The sequence below is a fragment of the Achroia grisella genome, unplaced genomic scaffold (assembly GCF_030625045.1).
Source record: "Achroia grisella isolate CSIRO2021 unplaced genomic scaffold, CSIRO_AGI_Agris_v1 utg1573, whole genome shotgun sequence".
In the NCBI taxonomy this organism is placed as follows: domain Eukaryota; kingdom Metazoa; phylum Arthropoda; class Insecta; order Lepidoptera; family Pyralidae; genus Achroia; species Achroia grisella.
This window is the reverse complement of record NW_026712655.1, coordinates 1,582,775-1,593,141: the sequence shown is the minus strand read 5'-3', so window position 1 is coordinate 1,593,141 and position 10,367 is coordinate 1,582,775. Positions and strand designations below refer to the sequence as shown.

Sequence of the window (10,367 nt, the reverse complement as noted above, 5' to 3'; positions counted from 1 at the left end):
TAATTTTATAATGTAGCATTTTTCATTTATATATATAACTGTCCCTTTTCCTCGATAATTATTTATTAATGCAATGAGTGTACAAACTTATTGGTAATAAGAGTTGATGGATTAAAAATATATTTATAAAACATATCTATTTATTTATATCACTTATTACATAAAATTAGTGTGTCGTTTCCACATCTTGTTGTAAATGTGTATATAAAGTAGCGACCCTGGTACCGGCGGCCATTCGTCCGGCGAAGTCGGGCCTTCTTGGCGGTCGCGGGGGTCCAAGCAGGGCGTCTAGGACGTTTCTGGGGGCCCAGACATCCCCTGTAGCGCTGGAAGATCCATTACCCGCTCCCACTGGCGACAGCGGAGAGTCAGTAGTAGCTCGTATCACAGTAGCACGAGATTCACCTGTAATGTAAACTCACAATACTGTATATCTATATGCAGCATATATTACAGTCAAATCAATAGTCATAGTACTTTAACATATCGAGATAACATTTTTATATAAATATACATGATATCTTTAAAGAGGTAGAATTTATAAAAAGTAATTTAAATGGGTACTTCAGTCTTTCAATGTATTTAAGTATTTATATCTGATGTCTAGTACCCATAACAGAAGCACTGTTTAGCTTGGGACTAGATGCTTCGTGTGAATGGTCCTAAGGTCCTAGGTTTAATATTATAATTATTATTCTAAATAAAAAAAACAGCCCTACATACAATTATAATTTTAAACTTACCTTAAAAAAACGAATGCTTAGTTCTGAATACATTTAAATGTCTATGCAAAAGAAATAATCTACGAATATTAGCTTTTTTGTTAAGAGGTCACTGAATTTGCTGACTTGAGGCTTTCTAAAAGAAAATCTATATATTTTATCGATTGTTTAAGACCTGTTTCTTTGAAAAATAAATCAATAAACTTCATATGCGTCTTCCATTCATGAACTTACTATAAAATTTAACACAGTTAAGATTGTTTGAAATATTGGAGTAAAAGTAATTCTAATACACGTTGGAGAACTCTTCTTATACCCAATAATTTCAATATATTTGTTAAAAACGTGTTGAGTATTGGATATCTTCCATGTTTCATTTTAAAGTATAAATATAGATAATACAGTCAACCATGATGTCTATAATAGAAATTACAACATCATTATTGTGCAAATGGATTCTTATATGGAAATATTGTTTTCGAAATGTAGAAACAAAGTCCATACGGACATACGCCAAACTGACGAAACAGTTGCTTTGCGTTCACACATTGACGTACATATAAAAGATTCCATTATCGTATCTAAAATCTGTCCCCAATTGTAAAAAAAAAATTTGGTTATCGTAGAACAAAACATGTGTGGAGTCGTCTATATATTTTTATATAGTCTACCATACTGATTGTAACTCTGTAGAAATTCAATTAAGGAAATGTCACCATTATCATAAAGTGACTGTAAGTTAAAATTGCAAATATAGTAACTTTAATAAGAACAAAATTAGTATCTATGACTAGAAATATGTGCACAGGATCATTTGGGTAACAATCAGTAGTATTTTATTGATTAAATTTACTTCAATAATAATAGTAGTTCTGTATCTATCCCTTCAATTGGAAATGAATTATAAATTGGTGGATGTTTATTTTAACAGGCTACACTTTAGAAATGCAATACACTATAGACAACAATACAACGCTTCATAAAATATAATAACATAGAGTATTCAAAATTCATATCCTTGTTTTCTGATCTTCACGGCTTGAATCCCCGGACAATATAACCATTTCTATTTATGAGTACGTATTTTTTTAAGTACTAAATCAGTTGGGTATATCTATAAATCGCCTATAATATAATAACATATTATTAACCTATATTACAATCGCTGCTTCGTTTGAAACTATAGTCTGTTCTTTTATCCCTGATAAAAAATATTACGAGTCTTAAATATGTGCCACTATCGGAAATTAATTATTAATTTAACACGTAATAACTAAAAAAATAATAAAGTATAGATATTGATAAATATAGAGTTGTATCAAAGCTACTTTTTCTTACTTGAAATATATTCTACTAAAAGCTAACTGCTTCTTTTCTTAAATAGATAATGTCTATATGGTATCATATTTTATAAAACATACACTTCTTTAAAATATTTAACTGTCCGAAAGAAAAAATATTTGGTTTGTAGTTTAATATCGATATTTACGAACAACACATAAATGTACTTCTGTGTTGTTTAATTCAAATACAGTAAAGGAAACACTAAGTAAATTTAAAAATTTGTTGCGGAAACAACAGAAAAGTTAACCATCTAAAATAAAAATACGATTACGATACAAATCAGTATTGAAGGTACTGCACTATTCGAAAATTTGCCATTGTATCCTGTCCATTTTATTTCCCGGAAAAAAAACAGACTACAGCTGGCACTTTGTAAAATATACACATTAAACTATTGAAAGTCAATTTAAAATTAAAATGTGACACTTACTATCAGCGTTAGGATTGTTATGTGCGCGGCAGTCAAGCAACACCCGTAACAAGGCGTGATGAGCCGGCGACGCTGAGTACGCTCGAACCAGCGCCTCTAGTTCGCCCCACACTTGCCGCCATTGCTCCTCACGACGTGTGCTTGACTTGCCCCTGCACAATTAGATTTTATTATACTACGACACTGGTAAGCTACCAATACAACGGCCCCTCTGATGTGAAACGGTTACCGTAGCATATTAGGGACAATGATTTTAGAATAAAAAGTTATCCATCATATTTAAAATTAGCGTTCTTGTTGCTAATTAACAGTTATGTCTAACGGGCAACTGTGATGAAAATCTGATCAAATTATATTTACTGCTGTATATCCACTGGATATATCCATCATAGCATATGGACGCCTAAACGTCCAGGGATGGTATGATTGGAATGGCATACTAACCGTCAGTTAGTATGCCATTCCAGTCATACCATCCCTTCTAAAGAATCTGATAGTGGCAACCTTCGTCTGTATATGGCACATAAACAGCACCACGGTCAATATGACGTCTCTGTGGTAGCCCTATTGCGTTACCTTTCTGGAGTTAAGACTGTTATACATCCATATCTGTAATTACACTGGTATCTCTCATACAACCGTAACACAACCATTAAAAAAAGGTGTTTGGCTGCTAAAATAGATTAATTAGAGGTACCGATGCTGAGCTGAGTAAATTAATTCCAAACGTCGATTATCCAGCGGATTAATTTAAAAAACTATTAATTATTAAACTTTCGCGTTCACTGTATTACTATAGTTAAACGGGTTATTCGTCAGACAATCTAATAACAGTAGTTGAACAAACTGACGGCACTTTTCAACATTGACATTCGCTTTTACTCACGTGCTCGTGACCATTGCTAGTGAAACCTAATCGAAACGTGGAGAGAGGTAAATACCTATATTGACCATAAGAAAACAATTGTTCGGTGTCTGCAGCTACTACAGCTGACAGCTATATAAACTTAGAAGAGAAGAGGTATATATTATAACACCCAGATTTTTATTCAACTATGTAAATCAGTTTCAAAGACTTTGTAACATCATACCTGATATTGGACGGCAGTTGTGTAGCAGGAAACTCATGGCGCGACTCCATGCCGAGGAGCGACAACAGCACATTCCGACAGGTGTCTACCTCTTCATCAGTCAGGGACTCTTGTACGACTAATCTAGTTAATGGTTCCATGACCTAACAAAATTATAAAGTGTTACACAGTTGTTTATTTATTACTACTTATTTAATTCTCAGAAATCTTAAAATCTCATCAAAAGTAAATTAGAAAAATATATTTCGACTTATATAATTCAAATAAGAATGTTAAACTGACTTCTTTGCTTTTATCTTTTCTACTAATAATATCACCTTCACGATTGTAATCCCTATTTACCTATGTGACGTAAAATTGTAGGTTTGTCCGTTCCCACCACTGTCCATCAACAGCTTCCTGTTCCTAAGCTCGCCAAATTGTACAATTTTTAAAATGCAATAAAAGAATAAATGATATGAAAAAATGAATCCACTATGTCGTAGACAGTAGCATTATCTACTATCCCTCGGTATATTTGAATCCGAAATTTGCATCCAGCAAAGCCTACTGCCGTATCTACTGCCGGATTAGTTTATATTATTATTACTGTTTACATACCCAGAAAGTTAATATATATACTAGCACACAAAGATTTTTGGGTATCGCATCAGCTCGATTTGAATTTCTTCCGGTTTAAGTAAAGTACAGACCACGACGCTCTTGAATAATATAATAAGGAATAATCACTTGCCATCATGTGTGTCGCAGCTTGTTTGCTCCCCATGCTATAAAAAATATATAATGTAGACTCACTGATCCCAAATTAAATATGAGTGTAGACGATATTGTGAGTGGCCAGTAGGTTGTGTGGCGTTGAAGACGAGCCCTGGCTCGTCCATTCGCGCCGCTGCCTCGCAATGGATTCAATTTATTCTGTTGCATTAAAGCACCGAATTCTTTTATCCTGAAAATAATTGTCCGTTCCGTAAATAATCATCCGCTTTTTCATGTCTTTTAGGTCTGAATTATTCGCTATTCATTTATTAATTTATTCTTAACAGTGAAATATTGTGTCTAATTTAGGATTAATTTAGTTACATACAATATTAATAAGAACCTAGGACAATTCACGCTGCCTCATCTAGTCCCATTCAGCAGAGCTTGTGTTATGGGTACTGGACACAAATACTTAAATGCTTTTCTTTAATAGATACATAGAAACATCGTCTATGTGGGTAATTCACTTAAATAAACCCATTTTTATTACATATATACATATGTAATAAAGGTTTTTTTTAATAATATTAGGATTACTTATGACAACCTCGTGATTCTATTAAAGTTCACGGTACCTGTAGTCTGTAATACGTCCTCCGGTACCCTCCGAGAGCGCGGGTGGGTCATCGTAGGGAGTGCGACCGCCCAATGCGCCGATCCACAACTCGCCCCCTTGCGCCGCCAAAACGTGGGAGGCTGACCGCCCGCCGCCTTTCCTGATTTAATTCTTCATTTTTACATATTATACTATGTTTTTACAACACATTGAGTAGCGAATTTATGAAATTTAAGAATTTTTTTTACATAAGTAATTAAAATACAATATATTTCATAACAAATAAATTAATCGCCGATGATGAGTTACACACATTCTCTAAATATTTCACAGTTACGTGAAGGACTTATTAATTATGATGCTGTAGAGCCCCACAGTGCTTGCTAGCAATTTACTATGTTAGGTTGACTTCCATCTGCTCCACCCTGAAAACCATCATTGTTAATTTCTGTTAAATTCACCATGTTGCCCTAAATGACCTAACTACATGCTAATTCTATATTCCTCATGAGTGTTCATGTATATAGACGGCGGTTACTGTCTACCATCAGATAGGCAATAAGATTTTTCCCTTTATAATTTCATAAAAAAATAGAATTTATTTTATAATTTTTCTTGACTACGGATGTAAATATTAATGTAACCAAATAATAAATTGTGTTATATACATATACCTAAACAATTCTTAATAATTCTTATAACAATCTTATTAACGTTATTAAGATTGTAATGGACGGAAAATCCATATTTATATAGCACAGTGGACGGTACCTGGGCACTTCAAGAGTGACAGAACGTCCATTCAGCAGGAAGTTGACGAGGCAGGCCGAAGGACGGCTGGCGACGTCCGCTGGCGTCACTCGCCACAATGGGCCGCTGCAGCTACTCGCACCGCCCTCGGCACCTCGCGGTGTCCACCAACGAAGCACCACCTTACAATATAAACATTATATAGACCTCTAACTGCCGAAATCTCAATATCAAACCCAATTCTTCACTATCAGCCGGTAATCTATGCTGTCCATAGAGTTATAGCTTATTGAAAAACGAAAATACTTAAAATAATATTTGACTAATTCCTCATACAACAAATTCCTTCACCAAGAAAATTGTCTTATATGTACATACAATAAATACATATAATAAGTAAAAGAAAACATTAGTTATATATACACATTCAATATCTCTTTCAGTTTCCCTTACTTTTACTACCGCAGATATATAAATAAACAGTATAAAAAAATGGTGCTCAAACACACACACACGGTGTTGTTCCTTGGACATAAATATTACATACATATCTTGTTTGAAAAACTTACCGATTCTAAAGCTTCAGCAGCCGTTTGTGCTGCTCTGAGACCAGCGTGAGCTTCCGCTGAGTGTATAATTTCCACATCATAGTTAGCACTAGAACTTGCATTTTGTTCTTCCTGAAAAAGTCATATTATTATGTTTACACAATGAAGCAATTGTACAGATTATATACATATATCCATTATCATGCATAAAAATATAACAATCTTCTGTTGGGATCCAGATAGAGGTGCAACAGAAAGCTAAATTATACATATATGCATACAAAATAGCTATTAAAATTGTATACCTTCATAGGAATGCCAGTCACTGTGGTTGTGGCGAGCCTGTAGTGCGGCAGCACTAACCGACCGAGCAGGTTAGCTAATTGGCTCGCCCGAGAGACTATCACCTCACATCCCATTTGTCCTCCACCCATCTGTACATTATATTCTACTGTATCGTGTTTCTAAACGAATTCGATATTTGTAGGGTTCAACAATATTTATCGAACATTTTAAACAGAACAAAACCCGGAACGGCGTATAGAGATGTTGAAGGAGGCGTAATTTATTTGCAATTTTTGGAAGAAAATCTAATGCGTAAATTAGTTTAATGAAATATCTATTTTCTGCATTGACAAAGTTCGAATCGAGCATGAAAATTTATATATCATCAGGGATGGCTAAATATAAGTAAGATTGGGAAATCCTGTCTTAACAGTTCTTATCATTTCATGGTAATTCCATATTATATCTCTGAAGTTAAATCATAAATACTAAAAGTGGGACTATTCAAATACTATATACAAAAGAAAACAAATATAATTAATATTTAAAATTAGTTTCAAATCCAATACTACATTACCTCAGTAAGTTGTTGCTGGCTAACTCTAGTTTCTGCTTTTTCTGGTGTTACATTTATAATCACGAGATGACAGTAGTGTACAATTTGAGGTCTAAAAACCGAAACATAATCTGTTTTCAATATTACAAAGAGTAAAATTACACTAAATCACAAATATTTAACTCTGCTGTAATAGTATCATTAGTAAAAGTAAACAATTAAACACATTTTTCAATATTTGTTTGAAGTATGTAGTGCCACATATGTGGACTCTTAAAATAAATATTTTAATATCGAAACAACTTATCGTAACAAATTTGATTTACCTTTCTACTTCATTTGGCTTTTTTTATATATATAATGCCTTTTTAATATTTTTGCTTTTTGAATAAAAATAATCTACAGTAAATTACAGGATAAAATGCATGCAAAGATATAATGATTCTTATCCTGTATTTTGACTGCTTCACTGCTGATTTTTAGATGTCACTAATTGAGTAGATGTTAAATATGTTATGAGGTTTAATACATACTGTGTAGAAGTTCCAGAATCGGCACTAGTTGTATTTTGCGCTTTCTTATTTTGTTGTATTAATGTGTTTAAAGCTATTTCTGCTAGGCTCCTAATGGAGTCATCATCTCTTGCACTTGTGATACATATAATGCGACCTCTGGAAAAATAAAAACATTATTATAAAGATTTTTATTTATTTATTTTAATAGTTTAAGTTATAATTTTTATGAGCTTTAAATACATTTTTGACATATTTAATTTGCATAAGTAAACTTTCAAACTATGAAAGTTATGACAATGAGAATAAACAGGCTGGAGTTTGTGATCCAAATGCCAGTAGCTCTTCTGCTAATTGTTAGGTCATAGTAACTAATATAAAAATATAAAGCTGTTACCCAATGAATTCTTGCAGGATGTAGCAGATCTTTTCTATAAACATATCCAGACTCTCCTTAATAGACAATAAATATTTCACAATAGAACACAACTATTACCTATTTTGATAATGCCGTTCAGTGGGAGGTCGTGAAGTCTGTGTAGGTGAAGGCTCACCAAGAGCCTCTATTGCAGCACATAGTCCAACCACATCACCCCCAGCCCCACGACGGACTGGTCCAACTAAACAAAGCCCGTTCAGTATCTACAACAACAGAAAATGCACAAGTTCAGTAATTTGTAATCATCAAAATACTATTGAGAGATAGATATACTGTTATTATATGTTAGATATACTGATATAATATAATTTCTATACTTGCTTTATTTCATATTTCCAAGGACAATTGAAAGACATAAAAATATTTTAATTTAAAATTTAACACTTACTATGCAAAGATTCTGCAATTATATTATACAACTATTTTGTTATCTACATAAATAGTTTCACATGTCTATTGTAATAATAGCATATAACTATATTTTTGGATAATATTACAAGATGTCATTAGATTCTGCTGTGTTTGTAAATTTATTTAATAAATCTATTGGGATTTGATTTGTAACTGTAACATTTTTATTGCAATTTTTATAGAAATTTAAAAAGCAGGTAAGTGCATAGTTATTTTAAATCAAACTAATATTGGGCATTATCATTTAATTAAACAGTTAATACTCACATGTGTTAAGTTTTGTTGGGAAACTGCCCATGTATTTAATATATGTGCCGCTGAATCACTAACAACAAAACGGACCTGAAAAATATTACACAAAACATTTAACACTTTTGAACAGTCAAATAATATTTTTTTTATTCAACAACTCACTTGGTATGCATGCATATGTTTCACAGGAAACTACTTTGTTGCTAGTTTAAATAAATATTGCTCAGCTTTATATATTTAAGATTTTGAGTACAAATAGAAGTGAGTAGTAATAGTATTTTGTATACAACTGGTCAAATAGAGTAACAAAATAAATCAGATCTAGTTATCAGAGCAGACCAGTTCCTACTAGCAGCACCTGTTCACCTATTGTACATAGGTGAGCCAGAGCCACAGCATTCAACTGTATTTTTTTAAGGGAACCCAAAGACTTTCCTCTCTCCCACCACGACATAAACGGTCTGCATATTTCAGTGAGAATGACTGACCACGTCAGAACTAATATTAATAATCAGACTTAAAAAAAACAAATAAACATCGCAATAATGAATCGCCAATAGATGATAACAATATTAACTCCGGCAGCGGACGAGGAAATAACAGTGCATTTTTGGTCAGTCAAAATTGAAATGCCGGTAAACAAAAGCTATAATAATGTAAGATCACTAACCAATTTTCCTTCAGGGAATAAATCCCACACTATCCGACAATATTCAACGGCAGCTTCTACGCTACAAGTCCATAATGATTTATAGATAGAAGGTAAGGGAACGTAACCTGGACCCCTGCTCTTGGAATTATCAAAATCTATAGGGAAATCAGATGATATACCAAAATAGGGTGTATGATCCAAAACGAATATTGTTTTGTGATTTGTGGGAAACATTCTTTATGTGATAGAATTACATAGGCAATTCAATTAATTTTAGATAAATATTTATTATCATTAAAATAATAATAAAATTGCAGCGATTACAGAGTAATGAAAATAGTAAAATCAAAACATTTTTGACGTTAAATGACGTATGACCTTTGCGTCAAATTTGACATAATAGTGTTCTCCGTATCGTGTGGAATATTTAAAAAAAAATTACCGAGTATATTTTGTAATTAATTATTTTTTAAAATTTTAAACATTAAATTCTAAAAACAATATTAGTCAATATTGTTCTATAAATAGTACCAAAACATATATACATGGGTTTTTTTAAATATACAAACTACAAAGATGCAAGTAGGGTCTAACGTAAAAGTTAAATAACCCTACTTCTAAAATTCCTATTTCATTAAGACACGTGACCATTTCACATGAGATCAGAAGCTAAAATAGTTTTACAGACTATTTAGAAAATTACGTTTATGATTTATTCCCCGATACCACAACGTTCACTAACTACTAACGTCATCGAAAAAAAGCTATAATGAGTATCAATTGCAGTTTTTACTAAAATATTACATGATATAAATATCAGGGTTTAATTTGTAAATATGTATAACATTTACCGCATGACACATTTATTAAATACAACTGTAAGTCTATCTTTTCGACTTATAAAGGCTATGCTACATTTACTGTACAAATTTGTTTCGATAAATTAGACGATTATGACAAAGCACAATTTATATAATCGAGACATAATAGTGATATTTCACATCGAGGTACATCACTAACAGAGTGAGTGAATGTTGAAAAATGAATTCTGGGTTTGTTT

General features: G+C 32.5%; 1 protein-coding gene across 1 annotated transcript; it reads right to left on the bottom strand.

Annotated features, from left to right (window-relative positions):
- Positions 1-136: 136 nt before the first annotated feature.
- Positions 137-9,627, bottom strand: LOC131841177 (protein asunder). The gene is made up of 13 exons (XM_059189440.1): positions 9,326-9,627; positions 8,671-8,745; positions 8,050-8,195; positions 7,575-7,712; positions 7,063-7,153; positions 6,506-6,634; positions 6,222-6,332; positions 5,674-5,834; positions 4,922-5,062; positions 4,383-4,533; positions 3,588-3,730; positions 2,497-2,648; positions 137-405 (listed from the first exon to the last, which is right to left on the bottom strand). Exons 1-13 carry the CDS (start codon positions 9,539-9,541, stop codon positions 167-169), a joined length of 1,893 nt encoding a protein of 630 aa, XP_059045423.1. The 5' UTR covers positions 9,542-9,627; the 3' UTR covers positions 137-166.
- Positions 9,628-10,367: the final 740 nt, after the last annotated feature.

Excerpts from the sequence above, each read along its gene's own strand:
- LOC131841177 (XM_059189440.1), bottom strand. The coding sequence starts at position 9,541 with ATGTTTCCCACAAATCACAAAACAATATTCGTTTTGGATCATACACCC. Across the intron at positions 5,063-5,673 it reads GTCACTCTTGAAGTGCCCAG|GAAAGGCGGCGGGCGGTCAG; the intron begins GTACCGTCCACT and ends GAATTAAATCAG. Across the intron at positions 2,649-3,587 it reads CAACTGCCGTCCAATATCAG|GGGCAAGTCAAGCACACGTC; the intron begins GTATGATGTTAC and ends CTAATTGTGCAG.